Here is a 20,848-nt window from a genome sequence, read left to right as displayed (position 1 = left end):
CGCTTGAGCCATCAGGCAAAAAAAAATAATATGATCTCTTTTAGCAAGACGACTTATCTTGCTGATGTGGAAAGAAAAAACTTCACATCCAACTTTTTAGCTCACAACTTTCGACCTCCAAAAACATTCCACAAAAGTCTGTGTTGACACGTTTTATGTTTTCTTTTTTTAACCTTTTTAGAGAATATAAATACCACGGACACCAACAATGTCTACAAATTGTTTGTCTGGTGACTTAATGGTACAGCATTTTGTTTATTTTGTTTGTTATGAAAAATAAAATTAAAAAACATTTTGAACAAGAAAAAAAAATTCATGTCTTTCAGCTGTTTGCAGTTTTCACCTCCTATGTATAGTCTTTGTAGGTGTCTTGGTCTGGAATCACTAGCGAATGTTTTGTCTGTGGTATCATTTTGATCTCAAACACAAGTCCGATCTCATTCAGGTCTTTGTCGAGGAGAAACTGTCAAACAAAGTTTCTGTGCAGCTGCTATGATCTAAATTCGGTAAAACCACAACCCTCATCCCCAAACACTGCGGTCGCACTCCGGTGGTCATTGCGACATTTGAAACACTTTAGTCCTCTGATCTTTCGTTGGCACCATCCGCTCCAAACCACACAGCTGCAGCTGAAATGAGGCCGTGATTCAATATCATAAAAAAAAAAAAAAAAAAAAAGACAAACAAGGTCTCATTGTGCGTCAGGTCGATGAGTCTGCACAAACCGCCGTTGCATGCCAATTGGGAGCGCAATCAGTGATAGGGCACCCTGCTGCCTTTTGAAAATGTACTGGCATTACAAAGAGCATTTGTGTGCGGGGCGGTGAGAGATTGGCATCAGCAAATGTTCCCTTTTCCCCTTCGCTTGCACGAGACGGTCAGTGAGCACTGGAACACCTGTGGACCTGAATGGTATAATAACAACTTTGTTTCCCCAGGAAATGATGAGTTTCCTGACTTGGGCAACACTAGGCTAAGATTAGAGCAGGAGACCGAGAAGACAAACATTTAACGCTCGTATTAGCGCTGTTTTTTCATTCATAAGTCGCAGTGAAAACAGGACAGAAAAATGCAGATTCATTTCCGAGAGACAAAACCGTCCATGTCACCAAACTTTTCTTTATTTGGCATGAGACTGGGATTTAGCGGACCATAATTGTAAAAATACATTATTCATATACACCTCTAGTAAAAAACACTATTGAAAACATATCTAAAAATATACAGTGAACCAATAACAGCAGAATAAAAACAATTTGCAGGGGCAGGAGGAGGAGGAGGAGGAGGAGGAGGAGGGTTGTAGGGGGGTATTTTACAAGGTAACTGAGGAATGCTAACACATAACAGTCATAGTTTCCTCTGCCCTCAGTCCTCTGGTGCGGCCCAGACTTTTGGTAACAATACGCGACCGCACTTCAGTCGAGACAGTTCATGCACTTGACGTCCTTGCTGCCGTAGTCCACGCACTCGGGTCCGATGCACTGGCAGCAGGCGTTGTGAAACCAGCGGTACTTGGATCCTCCCATTGACTCACAGTATAGTTTACACTGACGGATGGACACGCAGTCGTCGAAGTAGACCACGGTGCACATATTCTGTTCTGAAATGTTAAAGGAAAAAGAGAAAAAGAAGAAGAAGAAGAAGCGGCGTGAGTCACAGACGCAGTAAAAGTTGGTTTATAAAAACAAGTAATTACCTTTAACCCCTCAGCGTTGCTACTTTTACTTCGAGGGGTGAAATGAATTTGCTGCAGCTAAGCACGACCATGTGTTCTGGTGAGCTTAACGAGTTAACTGCTCGGCTCTGCGGGAACGCTCCTATTATGAGAGCGCCTTTATAGCAAACAGCGCTGGTTTCGAGGCTCAGACGCAAAAAAAAATAAAAATAAGAAAAACAGAAAAACAGCACAGCTACAATCCCCTTGGCCGGAGATGTTTTGGCTGAACCGTCCCACTGAAACCACTTTGTAGTCTACTTCAGCTGGACCGGGTCAGGTTTTATTACCACGGGTCTCGGTGAGTGCGCATAAATTTAAATGAAAATTTTGACTAGAGCTGACAGGGCCAGAGCGCTATGTAACGGCAAGGCATGTGATGTGAGCGGAGCTTTTTTTCCCTTGTGCTCTATAACTCGTGCAAAGACTTTATCAGTGGCGTGGAGTTGACGCAAGGACGCGACCGCAGCAGCGAGACTCTGGCTTCTCTTTTTCACACCCGTCGCTCTTTTCTTTTCCCGTCAGTTCAAAGTCAATCGATTCAGGTCGCCGCTGTATAATCAGATAAATCAAGTATAATCAGGTTTTACGTAGAGGAGTAAAGTGGTGACACGCAGGTAATAAAGTAAAATACAAAACTGTGCTTTGGGCATTTCCGTGTTTGCACTTACAAACAACTCAATGTGTTTCTGAGGAAAAAAAGAAGTGTAAAGTTGCTGCAGTTTGTATAAGTTGCACAAACTGCACTTAAAATAGTGCAGCCACGGGTCCTTGGTGAGTGTTCATAAATGTAAATGAAAATTCTGACTGGATGTGACAGGGCAGGCGAGTCATGTAAGAGAAACATGTTTTTCCCTTTGCTGCATTACTCAGAAACTTTAATAGCGAGCAGGAGTTGACGCAAGCCACATATTCTAAAAACATTTTCTCTCTTTTTTTCTGCATTTTGATTCAAATTTAATGCTTTTCGTTCAAATTATTCTAGGATTAATTGAAAGGATGCCCCAGTGTAGCCGGAGGACGATCTGCGCGTCTCCCCCGACTGAGGAGGACTCGACGGGACGGACTTCGGCCGACCCCTCTCACCCCGGACACGGTCTGAGCCGCTCCCCTCTGGCAGGAGGCTTTTACGGTCCACCAGGACCAAAAGCTCACGCCACAAGAACGGCCTCTTCCCATCTGCAACCAGACTCAACGTGAAGCCACATCCCGGAGTAAAGCCTGTACTTACCAATCTCTGGCTATCTTTGCACATCCATGTACAATATGTATAGTTCCTCAACTGTTTAAAACCTGACCAGTATATATTGGAGGGGGTCTGTTCTGGTCTAGGTGGGTGCTACATGTCTAAGGAACATCCACATGAATGAATACCAGGTCCAAAAGTTTCCCAACAGAACACTGAACTGTCATAAGAGGCTCAATGTTATTTTACTAATCATGCCAGTGGTCATAATGTTGTGACTGACTGGTATACTTATGTATAACCAGCATTCAAAATGAATCAAAAGCGAGCTAATTAACTGCTAATTAGCTCGCTAGTTAATCTGCTAGGGTCCGTTATAAGCTGTCAAGTAAATGTAGTGCAACAGAAAAATAAAACTTTGCTGTATAATGTAGTGGTTGGATAGAAACAAGTAAACCGTGGCTACTTTCAGTATCAGACTCACACACACTTTATCTGACGTAAACATGAGCAGGCAGTGTGTTCGTCACCTTGAATGTCGTAGGCGTGGATGCTGTTGCCGGGCACGGACACGTTCTGGTGCTGGTCGTCGAGCGACTCCAGGAAGGACACCAGGTTCTCGTGGTGCGAGAGCTCCTCGTCGACGGGGAAGGACACGACCATCATGTTGATCGGCGCGTCGCCTTCGGTGAGGGCGCGGAACAGCGAGGGGATCGGGCGGTGCAGCTCCTCCACGGTGCTCTTGGACGTGGCCGGGGAGTCGTTGTAGTTCTTGGGGTTGCACATCCCTGACGCCACAAGAAAGACATGAAATGGTTTTGAAACTTAGCTCCTTGTTTTATAGTCAAATGTGACTTTTCCTCCACACAAATGGGACGCGCTCGTACTCTTTCACACTGTAGAGCATGAACGTTCAACAGGGAGTCCGTGACCCTTAAGGGGGCCCGCGGAGGTTTGGTTGATTAGACATTTTTTATATATTTTTTTTAAGATTTTCTCCCACAAATTTAAATTTCTTAAAATACACATTAACATGAATCCAACATATTTTAGTAAAGGAATAAATGGAGGTAGAAGACGTTATCTAAGATGTCATCAGTAGGCTCCGCCCCATCGCTGCTTATTAAGCTCCTTTTGAAATCCTGTAAAATTTTTAATTGATTAGACATTTTTTATATAGATTTTTTAAATTTTCCCCCACAAATTTAAATTTCTTTAAATACACATTAACATAAATCCAATACGTTTTAGTAAAGTGATAAGGGATTAATATGAAGTACAAAATAATAACAATAATGTATATTTATAAATTGCACTAGGAACGAGTTATTTAAAGCAAATTTTAATCCGACATTTACCTTCATTATATTGATTCTGTCCTGAAATTCGCGTTTTAATAACAAATTTTCATTTATTGCTTGTTCATTTAACTGCTGACTGATATTTTCTGTCTCTGTTAACAATTTAAATATTATTTCAAAGCTTTATCTCTGTAATTCAGTCACAGATTTCTTTACTTTCATACACATAAGTATTATAACTAAAGACATCGTTGGTCTCAAAGCTTCCCACGCTGTAAGAAGTAGCCGACATTAGCAACGATATCTTTAAACGTGGGTGAAAATCATCCGCAAATCAACATGCACCGCTCTATGATATGTTTGTTTTATCTGTCACTTGGGTGAATGGAGCCTTTTCAAGCGCACTGTCGACGCAATCTGACGCCACAATCTCCCTCAAAATATACACGATTTCAAACATGATCGCGGCTAACGGGCCGGAGGGGGGGGGAAACCACACCACTGTCACGTCTAAATTAAGGTCTTTTTAACACTTCATTTCATTCCCAAATATGGTAGTAATCACTCGACAAAGTCCCCAACATCCTCAGATATGATCTTCTTAACCCTTTAAATGAGTCAAAGTGAATTACGGCTAATGGGTAAATCATTTAATGGGGAACCGAGTTTGACAGAGGAATTGGATTACAAACCGATGCTAAAAGCAGAGCCGGAGCAGCTGTTTCAGATAAAACGTACACATGGGTCCTCCCTACCTCCTCCTCCTCCTCCCTTCGCTCTAAAATACAAACTGTCCTCTCCTCGCCTCTAACCACTCAAAAGACGCACACTTCAAAGTAGTCAGCGTCTGGCACAGACACACGTTTACAGTGGAAACTTACTTAAAGTGGACGTGAGATGGGTAAAAAAAAATAAAAAAATAAAAACATAAACAAGGTTCATATACACTCGCTCACAGCTACAAGCTATCCTTGATGAATTGTTAAAAAAAAAATCCATCCAGGAGGAAAACAACTGCATTAACATCTGTGCAGCAGAAGCAGAAGCAGCAGCGAGTTCAGCGTTGTGTGTCAGATTCTTGTATTTGTGTTCCACATGAAAGAGCTTTAATAAAGCCTCCTTGTCAGCGCACATGGCTATATATGTCTGTCAAAGCTGATCCAAGACCCTACTGGTCTGCTAAAAGGGAAAAAACAAAAAAAAAACGACCCGGTGTCATGGATGGATTACACAAAAGGGTTAACGGGACGGCAACTGTGGCAAAAAGGCGAAATCACCAAAAATACACCGAGGAAAACAGCATGGAAAAACAACCACAGGGAAATGTGAAATGACTAAAGGCAAAGCAACCACAGAGACAAAACAAACACAGCGAAGAGATAAAGAGAGACACGCAAAGACTAAAATTGAAGAAAAAAAACACCACAAAGTGACGCAGAAAAAGGGGTGAGAAGTGATGCATCTCACGAAATGGAAGAAAAAAGACGTTCTGAAGAATGAATAAAGAATTACCACAAAGAAACACGGAATAACCAGACACAAACAAACAAACAAATATAAAATACAAACAAAAAAAAGATGCACAACAACCACAAAGAAGCGTGGAACGATAACACATGACAATTGTGGCAAAACAATCACATCAGTGATTTAAAATGACAAAGAAAAGATGCAAAAATGACTTAAAACCACAACAGAGATGCAGAGCATCCTGAAAGCAGATGCAACACGACCCAAACGAAGCCTAACCTAAGGAGAGACGCACAATAACCACAAGAACACACAAAAAAAGAACCAACACAACCATAAAGAGATGTGAAGCAACCAAGAAGACACAACAAGATGCAAAACCAGATGTAGAATGACTCAAAGGAAATGTAACAAAGACAACAGAGAGACGCACAAAAAAAACTACAAAAAAACGGACGCAATGAAACGTAATCTAAAAACAAAATATGATGAAACGTGACTCAGACTTGTAAAATGGTTCAACACAAATGTAAAGAAGACACAAAGAAGCAAGGAAAACCCCAAAGAGACACACAAAACACCCACAAGAAACAACAAGGGGATGTTAAACTACTAAGACCATGCAACAATATTCAGAATCAATGAACATACACAAAACTGCACGAAAAACAACCAACACAAAAGACACAATGCAAGACAAAACCACAACGGATACAAAAAAGGCTCAACACAACCCTGATCCAAAATGCAAAATGAGCACAAACCCAACTAAAAAGATGCAACACATACCACGATGTAAGATAACAAAGAAACGCGCAAAAACCCTCCAAACAACGACCAAGAGATTTGAAGCGACAAAACAAGACGAAAAACAACTAAAAAGACACAAAATTACATGCAAGACAAGGCAGTGAGAACACAACACAACCACAAAGATGTGTTTCTTACAAGACTAAATGAAAACAGCACGCACAACACAACCACAAAAAAATATGAAAGGCAACCACGATGCAAAATGACAAGTAGACGCAAAACAGCCTTGAAGAAACGCACAAAACAGCTATAAAGAGATTTAAAGCAACCGAGACACACAAAACTACACACAAACTGACAAGAGAAAGACAACCAAAGATTCGAAACCATAACAGATACACAAAAAGGGTTAAAACACACGGAACACAACCCAGTTATAAAAGGCAAAATGAACAAGCAAAACAGCCACAACACTACGTGCAAGACAACCACAAAGACACTGAGAACACAACACAACCACAAAAAATATGAAAGAGACAACCATGATGTAAAATGATGCCAAAACAGCCTCAAAGAAACACACAAAACAACTATAAAGAGATTTAATGCGACCAACAAAATCACACACAAAACAACTAAACAGAAGTGTAACACAACCACGAAGACGCACGAAACGACCCCCAAACCAACAACAAACACAATTAAAAAAAGACACTTGAAATATCCTGAGACGCTGAACAACCGTGAGAACATTTTTTAATCTGACGCAGCTTCAGAGAGGAAGAAGCGTTTTTTTTCTTTTGTATGTGTGTGTGTGTGTTTCATAACACACCTCACACTTCACCGAGAGCCTGCGAGTCAGAGTTCATCCAGACTAAACCGACCTCTCCGTCCCCTCTGTCTCTTCCGGCTTCTTCCTCCTTTGATCTCGAGGAGACTTCCCGTCCACATGTTGGAGGTGCTACTCATGTGGCGGCGACGTTTCTTTTCATTTCCTGCGCTCCGATAAACAGCGGCCCGGCCTCCGTCTGGCTTCGCTCACCTCACACTCATCTCGTATCGGCGCGGCAACACTCACTCACCCCCCCACAGCAACATAACCTGCCTCTCGGCTGCCGAGCGTGACGCGACCTCCGTGTTTCAGAGGCTTTTAACCGGGAGATTTTAAGTGATCGGTGACCAACACGAAATGTATGGAAAGAGTTCAGTGCCAGAATTATTAAAACTATGTTGCAGCACAGTGGAGGGTATGACGTCACAGTAAGTCTCCATGGTTACGACTGATGAGTGGCAAAAATTGAGCTCGAATCTTGAGCTTTAATCGCGTCTAAACAATAAAATTAATTTTAAACAAAGGCGAAGAGCTGTTGTGAAATCGACTGAATCAACAGATTTGAAAAGCAGTCAGAGATTTATTTTTGCAGATATCAGCCAAAGAAAAAAGTATTAAATGGATCGTTGCATTACGAAGAAATAACTGGAATCCAGGCACCGAAACTTGGTGTTGTGGTTCACGTTTAGTGTCAGGTAATATTAATTTACGCTGTATTTTTTTGATAGCGTCAAAGATAAGTTGCTTCTTAAGTTACGTTCTGGAGGGCTGTCAGATACGTTTGTCCACGTTGTCCTCGTCGTCCTTTTAACGTCCGGTCGGATGCTGCAGAATTATATAGCTAACGTAACTTCTTCGTAAAGCTCTTAGCATTAGCATCTTTTATTTAGCTACATTTATCATAACTGAAATGAACTAAAACTAACTGAAACTGAGGCTAATCCACTTTTTCAAATCCATTCTAGTTCGTATGGATCTGTTGTCGAGTTCAATTCTCCTTAATTTCATCTGATAATCTACATTTTCCCTGGTTTTGCTGTATTTACTGCTGCGTTTCACCATGTTTTTGCCACTCAGGGGGGTGTGGCCTCAGGTGGCAGTGACGTCAGTCTATACCCTCTATACAACAATCACCAAAGCCAAATGGTGCCACTGTCCTGGTTCAATATTTTAGTTAAGAAAATAAACTATTCTTTATTAATCTGGTTATAGTGCCAGCTAAAAACAAGCAACATCCAATAATAACGTCTGATCTCTAAAGTAAAGTGCGGCTAGAAAAGTGTGAATATGAGCTGCTTCATGACTCTATATTGTGTGTGTGTATATATATATATATATATATAATATCTGTGTGCAACTTGATTAAAAAAAAGTAGCATAAATCAAAGTCTGGTACAAAACACCACCATAGTATTTATGTTTAATACTGCACGCTGTCCCTCACAAACTAAACTGCGGGCACCCAACAGCACAGATGCTGGGAGGCTGCAGGTATCTTTGCTGACGCTGATGCCTCCAGCAGATGTTTCGGCTCAGCCGTTATCAGCGGCCATGTGGCCTTCAGAACCTCCTCCGTGCGTAAATCCATTTGGACAGGAGCGTGGGCCGCGCACTAAAGTTTTCCAACTGCAGGATAATGCTGACTAACTTGCTGTCAGCTTTAAAATATGTTGTTAATAAATGAGCCCCCCACCCCACCCCCCCCGCTCCACAAACGCACTCACCCACGCAGTCGCAGCACTCTTCCCAGAGGTTCCCCAGACACAGCATGCACTCCTTGCAGCAGGAGCAGTTCCCATCAGAGGGACGACACTGGCACAGCTCCTGCGGGGGGGAAAACACACGCAAAGACATGATTCAGCAGAAAACAAAAGGAGGACACGCAACCATCTGCAGCAGACCCCAACACTTCTGTTACCAAAACACAGCTTTAAAAGGCTCATAATTGGACCGGCATTTTGTTTGCCGCTGATATTTCAATAACTGCCGATAAAGAAACGGATGAAGAAGAGAGGAAGAGGAACCAGGAGGCCAGATGTGAGGCAGCACACTGCCGGCGGTGCATGTCAGCTGGGTGTATTTCAGCCCATTTAGACTCTAAAACAGTCCTCCGTGCTTTGTTTACATTGGCTTTAATTCCTCATTGTTTGGGGCTCAGCAGATCCCGCCGCTGTTTGTGTCGAAATAACCGTAGCAATTGAAAACTGAACTTCACCCCCTCTCTTCTGACTTGATTTAAGCCCCGTATTTACAAAACTTATTCTCACAAACTGGAAAAATATGGGAATGACAATAAAGCGTCATTATTACGCCAGAAACTTGCGGCTGTAAACAGCAAACGAGACACGATCAAGACCGGCGATTTAGAGATACGGAGCATTTAAGGAAAACTACTGGGTTTAACCGTATTAACCCGTCCAAACGGAGTTGAACGAAGGCAGCTGGACGTTTCGCCACTCATCCGAGTAGCTTCTTCAGTTCTGAGAGATCAGTGGGAAGTCGAGGTTTCAAAAGGAAAACTCTGAAACTTGCTTGACCAGAAACTGGTGCCACTAATTTCCATAATTAGTGGCACCAGTTTCTGGTTAAGCAAGTTTCTGTTCTACAAGTCCAGTTGACTTTCTTCAAACGCCTTTTGGATTAACATGACCTGGATGACCGAGATCTTCACAGATCTATTAACCCTCAGGTTTTGTGTGATAGTGTTGTGTTACCATCATCAAATGACTACTTTGTAGACTACTGAGGTAGTTTACCACCAGGGTGCGACTGTGTGAGTGGATGAAGGTCAGCTGTGACTGGCAGTGGCATCTCTGGTTATTTAGAAAAGCGCTATATAAAACCGATTATTATTATTATTAGTACGTAAAATATGAAATCATTCTCGTGTTGGGATCATTATTGGATTTTTTACCTTTCTCAAAGCTGTTCTGTGACAAAATGAGAATAAAAAGTGATCTTTTGTTGACCACTATCATAAAAACAACATCATCTTTAAGCAATATGAAAGAAATGTCCGAGGTTTACAGCATAAAATGCATCCATCCTACACTCATGTAGGAGTGTAGGTACTGGTAGTTCATGCACCTAAGGGTTAAATATAGTCTATTTCTATAGCGGCCTGAAGCATGAGTTCAAAGTCAATTTTCATCATAAAGAGTTGATCGGCTACAGAAAACAGAGTAAGACAAGGTTGAAGAAGCCTGAGGAGTGTCATTGCTACGGGGTGGGGGTGTCTGGTCTGGTTTAGGTGGGTGCTACATGTCTAAGTAACATCCACATGAATGAATGAATACCAAGTCCAAAAGTTTCCCATCAAAACAATGAATTGCCACCATGTGGTCAACGGACTTCTGCTTTACTCATGAAGACGTTTCCAAGCAGCTTCTTCATCTTCTTAAGAAGCGGTGGTGCTGCTGGGATGACTGTACATGAACTGAATCATCTGTGCACAGTTGTGCGATTAATCTCCTTATATTTTCAGTTTCACATCATTAACCTCTGAATGTGCGTCACACGTCCACATATACTCCTAAACCAGGGGCGGCTCTGTCTTGAATTCTCCTTCCTGAGGTGAAGAAGACCAGCAGATGGAGTGTGTTAAGCAGTGGCACACAGACAAAAGAAAATTCAAAAGTTGGAAGAACCATTATTTTCATTATATCAAGGTCAATTCCATCATTGTATGTAGCACAGTTGAAGTCTGTATGATTAATGGGAGACATGTTTTGTCCCATGTTACTTTCCCCTGTTGCACTAAACGTCTTTGTATTCAAAGACACACACTTAATGATCAATGTCTCATTTTACTCTGAAATGAAAGCACGGACCAAATAAACAACTGAAGTCAAAAACAAATCATGGAATCAACATATAACCCAAAACATATTCTAGACTTGGGACTCGTCACAGTAACCATCTTTGTCTGATTTACACACTTTGTGACATTCTTTCTTTCTTTCTAAAATGGAAATCACATATTTTTCCAGAGAGTTCGTCCCAGTTTTGTTGCAGAAGTTCCCAGAAATGTGAGACACTCGTAGGTTTGCTTTGCTTTCACTCTTCTGTCCAGTTTGTCACAAACCAGCTCCATGGGGTTAAAGTCTAAATCAGTGCCATCTTTAAATATACATTATTATTATCATTTTGCATTCAATATTAAGCTATTTAAATAATACACAGGTTCAAATATTCATTTTCTTCTTTCTGTCTGCAAATATTTCAAAGCGCTTCAATAATTTTTCTTATTTAAAAGGAGCAGACGTTCAGTATCTGCTCATTTTGCACATGCATACTACATATATACCCATATTTAACTTAATGCACTGCAAAATGAACATTGTGGCCCTGGTTTAAATGAACCACAGAGACTCAGGTCTGGCAGGTGCACCAGTAAAATCACGACAAGCAGACGACAAACAACTCCAAACAGGAGCCGTGGCATTAAAACACCAACGCAAAGAGCAACACCAGGTTTTGCCGTCCGGTGACTACGGTGACTATTAAAAGGACGCGAGCCGTTACAAGACAGAGCACGCGGCATGTGTGGTATCTACAGAAGAATGTTGAGCGACCACAGACGCAGTGATAACCCTGGGAAAAATAAACTTCTGCTCCATTTCCTTTCATGAACAGAGCAGGTCGGGACACGTAGATCTTCACCACATTCAAATCATATTCTCAAATGGTTTTACTCAGACTATTATCCTAGAAAGGATAATACCAGTTTATTACATCTCTGGCATTACTTCTGTAGGGGCTTTTTTTTTTTTTCCCAAACCTAGTGAGAAGCAGGGATCACGCCAACGTTTTAATGAGAAATCGCTGCCTCTGTCGACGCACGTTAAAATCATTTACTCGACTGTAAGTGAGTCAAAGTTCAACCAGGACGTTTCTCGGTAAAACCGTGACCCATAACAGACGGTTAAAGTAATAACTAGGCAGCACTTTTCACTGGCCGAGATGTTTTGCTAATGCAAGGGTTCGTTTTTGCCTCATCACACTTCAAATTACGCCGGTTCGAGAAACTGTTTTGGAGCAAGTTCAGGTCTTCATGTAGAAACCTAACCTCAAAAAGCCCGGTGGACTGTTTGGTACACGCTTCGTATTTTAGAAATTATGTCATGTCACATGTTCTCAGGGTGGACGGTGGGCGCACAAAACATCCAGACTCCAGCCTGTGGGTTGTGTTTGGTCAAAGTTAAGAAAAGACGGTGAAATGATGAATATCGGTCTCTGGTCAGTGGACGTGTGATTACGATAAAATGGCTCCGATTGGTTGTAGGACTATGAAACTGCGCACGGCTGAAACCACTCTCTGCAATAAAATCCAAATTGCACGTTACCAGACTCATTTTGGGCTGGACCCGCAGCACCACATTCATGAAAAACATGGCAAGTTGAAATGAACCAGGATTATCCCAAAATACAATTAAGTCTATACGGACGAAGATAAAACTCGTTTTCCTGAAGACCTTCCACTTTTCATCCAGGAGGGTTTTATTCAGTTCTGAATGACTAGTGGGGAGTTTAGAGTCACATGAGCCACTGGAGCCCAGTCACACCGATCAGCCACAACATTAAAACCAGTGACGGAGGAGAAGTTAATAACATTGATCATCTTTTGACAATTCAGTGTTTTACTGGGAAACCTTGGGCCCTGGCATTCATTCGTGTGGATGTTAGACCTAGACCCGACCAGCGACCCACACCCCGTAGCAACGACACTCCTCAACACACACACACACACACACACACACAAAAAACAAACAAAAAAAACATGAAAAGCAGCACAGGGTGTTGACCTGGCCTCCAAGACCTCAAACTTAGCAAGCATCTGTTTGATGCACTGGAACAAGCCTGGTCTACAGAGCCCCCTCCCCTCAACCCATACGACCCAAAGCCCCCCCCTGACCCCACTAACTACACTTTGTTACCAGACGCCACCACAGGACACCCTCAGAAGGTCCATGTCCATTCTCTGATGAGTCACAACTGCTTCGGAGGCACAAAGGAGACCTGCACTATATTAGGAAGGTGGTCATAATGTTATGCCGCATTAGTGGTCTTTCCTGTAAATTTTCTAAATCATCCTATCAACCCATTACTGAGTTCAGGCATCTAAAAATCTAAACCCTGCCAAGTCCAAGTGCACATTAACTCAGGTCTACAGCTGCCACATGTAGTTTATAGAAGGAATATAACGCCTCCGTTTTAAAGTCCGATTCTATATTAGGAGATTTTTTCCTCCAATTTGCAGTTATATATAGATCCGGCTGAGTGCGCTGGTTTGTGCACAGCTTTAGATACAAAAAAAAAAAAAAAGAGAGAGAGGCAGCCTGTGCTTTTTATAGATGGAAGGTAATGTTATGACAAGAGCTTCTGAAGACACAGAAAACCATCGGCGATACCTGGACTCCTGCATAAAAAGGAGACAAAACTAAAAAACTAAAAAAAAGGCAAGTAGGTGGGACTGAAAAGCGGGTGAGACTGCCGGAGAGGTTCCTCTTCCTCCCCTCTGTTCCCTCCTGACACAGAACAGGGAGCACATTCCTCCACATCAAGGTCACCGCAATAGGGGAGTCGGAGGGGGGAGAAACAGGAGGGAGGGAGGGAGAAGAAAACACCTGGAGAACAGAACATAGCCGCCCCCCCCACCCACCCCTCCTCAACAACAACAACAACACACTTTCCCCCCTACTTACCTCCCTTTCTCCCGTTTCGGTTCCGTCTCTCTACCCAGTGTTTCTCTTTTTATCTGCACAGAAACCGTCCCCTACGCGTAAACAGCCCCAGCAATGATAAAAGACTCTCCAGTGACTCACCATTGAGGGATTGCAAAACCACACACAGCTCACTTAATCACCGGCCTCTCAATCCCCAAACCTCTGATCGGGATCTGATCCCATGAGTAATTATGACTCTCAAAGGTGGAATTATAAAAAAAAGCTTAAACAGCGACTCAGGGGGGAAAACATGCGGCTCATATTTCACAAATCAGACATAAATACTTTCCTTAAACCTTTCAGTCGAACAGAAGAGGTTCAAGCTAGCTAGCCTAGCCTGTTAGAAGGGAAACAGCTAACTGTTAGCATAGCTCTCTTATGGAACCATATTTATAAGATGTTTTCTTAAAAAAATAAAATATGGAGACTACTCATATGAATATGAAAGAAAAGCTATGAAGTGATTAGCTTAGCACTTTGATCGCAAGCAATGGAAAGTAGCTAGCCCGGCTCTTTACAAACACGTCATTGTCATTGGATCAAATGTTTACTTGCTCACTTGTTTCTTTTCCAAGAGTTAGACGAAAATATGGGTACGACATATCTGTGCATTACAGCTTTTAAGCTAAGTAGCAGTTAGCGGTGCAAAACTTTCATTAGCTCAGCTTAGCTTAGCAAAATGATTTTAAGTTTAAAGAAACATGGTAGAAATTAGGGCTGTTAAAATGAACACGTTAATGTGGACTAATGCATCATTATGAATAATCTGATTAAAATTTTTAATGCAATGAAGCGGTCTGCAGGATAGCATGACTCTGAACGTCCAATTTGTCCAAGTAGAGTTAATGTCGTGCATAAACAAATGTGCAGCTGATCTGGTAGTGACAGGCGGCAGAACCGACCCATAAAGATGGAGGATGCTAAATACACACGCCAAGTATTATGCACACTCTGCAGGAAGGAGTTTTCTTTTCACCAAAGCACTTCCAGCACCACAGTACCACATTAACAACATGCATAGGCTAGTAGGGGATTCTGCTAGCACTTCAACTAACGCGTCATGTAGCCTGAGACAAACCAAGACAAAGACGATGCTGGCTTGAAAATATGTGGCAACTCTTGCAACCACTGTTCTCAACTGCAGCAACACTGTAAATAAGAAGCGGTCGGATCTCCTCTCGGACAATGTCAACAAGTTAGTTTGTCTACGTAGCTGCTAGAAGAGGAAGAACAGGGACACATGAATGTGGAGAGAAGTTTGAAAAAGATAGACAAAAAGTTGTTCAGTTGTTTCATGATGTTTTGTTGAAACTGTTGAAGGTGTTAAATAAACATATATATGCATATGTTCCCTTCCTCCTTGTGTCTGTTTGCTCCTTCAAAATTAAACGTGATTAAAATGCTTTAAAAATGAAAGAAAATTAATCGTGATTAATCGAAATTAACCCTGTGATTAATCATGATTAAAAATTTGAATCGTTTGACAGCACTAGTAAAAATGTTACTTGCTTTCCAGCCGAAGGTTAAGAAAAAGATCAGTACAACTCTGTGCTGAGGCGAGGAGGCAGTTAGCTCAAACAGCTCAAGGACTGGGAGGCAGTTAGCATGTTTGTGTCCAAACTTTAAAATCTGCTTTATCAACATTTAGGGAGACATTGTTATTTGCTGTCATTGTTTGCATCACTTATGAAACTAATGCCTGGAAACATTTGTGTAGCACAAAAACCTTAGTGGTAGCCTGGTTAATACACCGACTATATCTAATGCGCCACAGTTAATATGCTGTATCTTGTCCTTTTAATGCAGAACCGAATGTATCTCATTAGTTATACCAGACTAGAGAGCAGCAGATTTGCTAAACGTCTATTATTCTTTTCACGAAAGGAAAAAGTCTCACTCACGTAAATAAAGCAGCAAAAAGACAAAAAATAATAATAATAAAAATGTGAAAACATGCCGTTTAACTTTTTCCAACATGTTACACAATAAACTATTGGAAAACTGACAGAGGGATTAAAAGTAACAAGTTGGAAACCTTCAAACAATTTCCTCACGGTGGCGGATGAAGTTATTTGGGGCGACTTAAACACGTCTTATTTGGCTTTCTTCAGGAAACCTCTGTAATCATTCAAAGCTCAGCTGCTGCGAGACAAAAGGGACTCTGGAGAAAGTGAACATGTGTTGCCTCATCCTGCCCAGCGACCGCCGCTGTGTGTTAGCTTTGAAACCGGCGGCCCCACCCCGCTACACAGCCCAGTCTGGACAAAGTTGGCTTGTGAATCTCTGCACACTAATCACGCTTCCAACTGTATACTTCCCTGAACCAACCTCCCCCCACAGACACACACACCTCCTCCTGACCTTAGCCTTCCCTCCTTCCTCCTCCTCCTCCTCCTCTCATGTTCTCCCACCCTCAGGGGTTTTAGGGAATTCAGACAAATGACTTGAGATGGCAGCAGAGCGTAAAAACGAGCGTCGCACGGCAGATCCCACTAATCACGAGCAACGTGGAGAGGCGGAAAAAGTTTCTCCTTCACGGCACACGCACCATCGCTCTCTGCTCTGACAGCTAGCGAGTTGGTGTCGGCGGGGTCGCGCGAGCTAAAGAGCTTGTAGTCCCGAGCGGTGATTCATGAGGCGAAATAAGCCACCTGGAAGTAAAGAACAACCAGCAGAGCCGCAAATATTCGGAGGAAACCGAAAACCAGAGGGAACAGAAGTTGGTGGTTTGTTTGGTGCCAAAGAGTTTAAGCCAGAACAGGCAGGCGGTAATCTGACTATGTCCTGTGAAGGTTTGAGGAAAATTGCACAAGTACACAAAAAAAAATCAGGGTTATCTGGAAAATACTATTTCACCATCAACAAATCTGATGATTAACTGAAAAGTGCTGCATGTGCTTGTTACGGGAATCTAAATGCAAAAGTTTTGCTTCTTTTCCTGGTTTTATATGAAGCAACTGAGCAATTTTTTTAAACAAGAGTAGATGTAAACTTTGGTTCTGGGGAAAAAAATATTATTATAAAGGACGTATTAAAGTTACAGCCCTGGTGCATTATCGTCGGACAAAAACACCTGTTCAAGCAACAAGTTTTTAAATTAAGAAAACAGAATTTGCCCCTAAACAAAAAGCAACAGATCCTGGAAAATATTGCATTTTTATCTCCTGATTCTGGATCTTTGGTTTGTTTTTGATTCTGCAACAACAGCATCAATTAAAGCACAATAGGGTTTAATTAAGGTTGTCCCTACTTTGTCCAAAAGGGGACAATGCGGAAATCTCAGCACCAGGAAAATGCTGCAACAGCACCCGAGACCCCTCAGAAGCCAGATGCACTGCGTCCCAAAAGGCTTTTTTATTAACAAGAACCAGAACCACTGGATTAATCTGTAGTGTTAGCTTATTTTTTGGTTTGTGCTTGAATCCGACAGATGCCTTAATACAGCAGCATATAACAAGATCACCACAAGCAAGAAATGGAGCTTAAAAAAACTGAAGCCAATGCAATAAGCGCCAAAAAGCTGCAGTTCCATGAATGGCCACTTGAGGCTTGAGGCGAAAGTGAGTCAATCCTCGTAGAAATGCACGTTAAACTTTATAACTTTACAACAGAAATAAACATGTTTACTGGTAGAAAAAACGTGTTCTTTTCCTATTCATGAAAACTGTATAGATGACATTTTTTATATTTCTATCTGCATATTAATTTCTTTAAAATAAGATTAAGATCTTTAGGTATTTGGGATTGTTGGAGTATAAAAAAAATAAGCATCATCTTTGAACTGGAAGTAGTTTTGGAAAGAAATTATGTGGAGACAGGGATTATTTCAACCAAAACTTAATACAAAAGCAGAACTGGAAACGATGAAATACGAATGTCCTCAAACGAGCACTTGGGAATTTGTTAAATTCAGATGTCACATCAAACTAGAAAAGTCAATAAGAATAAACAAAAAAGTGTTTTGACCCTTCGCTAACAAGACAAAAGTGTCTCCTTATGAGCACAACAGGTCTAAATGAAGCAGAATAAGCTGCAGCAAACTTAAAACGTAACATCCCCAAATGAGGACGCCGGGTCTCAGGAGCTTAAAGTTTAACGTGCTTTGTTTAGCGTGAAGCATATCTGAGAGAAGCTGAGTAAAGCTGCTACCCTCCCAGGCGTCACCTGCCCACCTCGGCTCCACTCATGGTTCAGTTCTCACCAGGTGGAGGAGGCACCACACTGAGCTCCAGAGCTACGCTTCAGAAACCATACGTCCGACATCTCATCAGCCTTTATATACAGTCGACGCAGGTACCCATAACAACATCACAACAAGTTCACCAGGCCTCAAACAACAAGCTTAATTTAGCATTTCTGTTTCTGTTGATTGAGGCAACATTGTGGGGGAATGATGACAAAAAGACAACCTGTATTTTTATGCATTTGGCTAAAACGATTGTTGCGTTTCCCTGCTGACGAGAGCTGCAAGTCGCCGTCACACCGACCGAGGTCAAACAGGTGAAATAGCCACCGAGGTTAATGACAGCACTTTAAAGACGTTAATGGGAGAGGCAGGGCCGCTAAACACACAGCACTCACCCGCATGACACGGGACAAGCAGCTGCAGCTCAAATCTGACTTGACAGCTTGTGGAAAGACACGGCCAACACCTCTCTTAATTTTCCCCGCTCGAAATAACAAGAATGCACGAAAGTAGCGGGCAGCAAAACCTCATCCCAGCACCCGCTGGCCTTCAGATGTTGAGTGGGGGGAAAAAGTGACACGGAGGAAGTGATGTTAGAAAGTCAACACGAGTCCGAAGAAAGAAAAGCTCACACATGAATCAAAGAGAGAGAAGAGTGAACCCCCCCCCGAAATAAAAGATAAAAGGACAGCGCAGGTAAACTCACATCTTGTCTCTCTGGGAAATAAAACCTCCCTTCCGAACTTTTCTTGGCTTATCGAAGGAATGTATCTGCATAGTTCGCAACAGATTCCATCTTTGTTCTCGGCTCCAGATCTCCATCTTGTCCTGGCAGAATTCAGCTCGACTCCAGCTGCCGCTGGATATTTGTTATTATGAGAAATACTTGTGCAAAACTGACACTTTGGCTCCGGGGAGTGAAAGCAGCTGAGGCGTATTTTCGGCGAGCGTATTTCTGCTACCAGCCAGAAGAAAGCTGCTGCGTAGTTTTCCTCGTTTCATGCAAATTTTCAAGAGGAACACGGGCCGGACGGCTCGTCCTCATACGTGTTCTCGTCGAGGGCGACACGCACGAGTTAAACGCAAGGCGTCAACTAAAGGAGAAGGAGAGTGATTCATCGCGTTAATCTAAATTTAGGGTTTAAAAACTAAACTCTACACTTGTGGAGGTTTATCTTTGCAGACGAGACGCTAGACGGGGGTTGCGTCCTGCAGATCTGTGGCTGTAGAGGAGAAAACCAAGGCGTTCTTTTACCTGGATGAGACATTTGCTGACGTCGCTGGCGCACAGGGCCTTGTTGCAGCCGAAGGTCAGAGACAGTCCGGACAGGAGGACGAGGAGAGTGGCGGCGGCAGGGAGGATCAGCTGACCAGGCCTCATCCTGACGGCTCACCAGCACGGCACTGGAAACACCTACGTCAACAGGAGACACGAGAGATCAGGGCGAAGACAAATAAAGCCCCTCAGGATTCACTTCAAAGAGGCGCACGACGCACGGGAGCTGATGCAGGACATTAACTTTCCCATCAAGCTGAGACTTTAAGCTTTCGTTCGTGCGCTCCTTCTTGCAGAACATGAGGTCTTAGCTGACCTTTTTTTGATCTATTTGTTGCAGCTCAAACACACAAATGTGAAGGAAATCCCAGCCGTGCCATGCAGGGGGAAAATCACAGGCTCCAACATGTAAACACCACATTTCTAAAAGGGCTGCGCCACACTTTCATTCAAAGCCAGGGTCTGCCTGCTTTACCGTGGAATAACAATGCTCACACATCTGGCAACATCAGCTCCCTTCACCCATTTTTCTCTCTCTCTCCCCCCACCACCACCACCACCCTCCACCTCTTCCTCACCCATGTGTAGCGCTTTAACACACACTCCGATCCCCCCCCCCTCGCTCCGCTTTTACACTTCAACACTTGCTGCGCATTGTTCCATTTCACATGACGGGGGAGAAAACATGTGAGGAACATTAGCTCCACGAGCCCCGAACGCGTTTCTTCACCTTCTCCTTTTTTCCTCTCCCACTTTCAGCTCAAAACTTTGGCTCACTCGCACGCAGCCACAAGAGGATCGAGCGCAAAGAGGAGGAGAGGAGGAGGAGAGGGGGGGACGAAGTAAAGGCATTAAGAGGTTTTGAAACTCACCACAACGCAGTTAACAAGGTCGCAGGTTTTCGTTTCTCTGGCTGTTGTCTCTTTGAACTTCTCCAGGATGGTGTTCTTCTGCCGCCGCTCAAGTGTCCACTGTGTCCAGAGGGCGTCAGTCTCTCCGCAGCACAAAGCGACAGGCAGTCGGGCGCCTTAAAGGCACACACTCCATTTTCTATCTAAGGTCTGTGGAGGAAAACACCGGGCCCCAGGTCATACGCACACACACACACACTCACTCACAAAAAAACACACCGGCTGAGCGTCGTCAAGTTAGCGCACATGTAAGATCCACTCCACTCCAGTTCGAGGAGAAACATTAGAGCTCTGTGCGTAAAAGTCTTCCGCGTAAATTATCTCCAGCCATCAGCGGGCAACTCAGGTGGGCTCTGTTTGCCTCTTTTCTTCTTCTTTTTTTTTTTCTAAGACAAGTTTTTCTTTTGAATCCACCCCCCTTGTCCCATTAAAAAGCCCTTTGTCTCCGCTCTTATCGGCGGCTTTGCTCATTAGGTGAGAAAGGGCGATTCGGA

General features: G+C 42.8%; 1 protein-coding gene across 1 annotated transcript; it reads right to left on the bottom strand.

Moving 5' to 3' along the window:
* Positions 1-1,099: 1,099 nt before the first annotated feature.
* On the bottom strand, positions 1,100-20,848 carry twsg1a (twisted gastrulation BMP signaling modulator 1a). Its single transcript, XM_047588839.1, has 5 exons — positions 20,316-20,848; positions 19,423-19,581; positions 8,981-9,080; positions 3,431-3,688; positions 1,100-1,600 (listed from the first exon to the last, which is right to left on the bottom strand). The coding sequence occupies exons 2-5, from the start codon at positions 19,546-19,548 to the stop codon at positions 1,416-1,418; spliced, it is 669 nt and encodes a 222-aa protein (XP_047444795.1). The 5' UTR covers positions 19,549-19,581; positions 20,316-20,848; the 3' UTR covers positions 1,100-1,415.

Source organism: Mugil cephalus, chromosome 7 (assembly GCF_022458985.1).
Source record: "Mugil cephalus isolate CIBA_MC_2020 chromosome 7, CIBA_Mcephalus_1.1, whole genome shotgun sequence".
Classification (NCBI taxonomy): domain Eukaryota; kingdom Metazoa; phylum Chordata; class Actinopteri; order Mugiliformes; family Mugilidae; genus Mugil; species Mugil cephalus.
Note: the sequence above shows the minus strand (reverse complement) of the source record. Positions and strands in the feature narration are given on the sequence as shown.

What these genes read in the sequence shown, in the direction of transcription:
- twsg1a (XM_047588839.1), bottom strand. Translation starts at nt 19,548, where the DNA reads ATGAGGCCTGGTCAGCTGATCCTCCCTGCCGCCGCCACTCTCCTCGTC. An exon ending in TCAGCAAATGTCTCATCCAG is followed by an intron (nt 9,081 to 19,422) that starts GTAAAAGAACGC and finishes TCCCCCCCGCAG; the next exon opens with GAGCTGTGCCAGTGTCGTCC. An exon ending in AGAGTGCTGCGACTGCGTGG is followed by an intron (nt 3,689 to 8,980) that starts GTGAGTGCGTTT and finishes TTGTGGCGTCAG; the next exon opens with GGATGTGCAACCCCAAGAAC.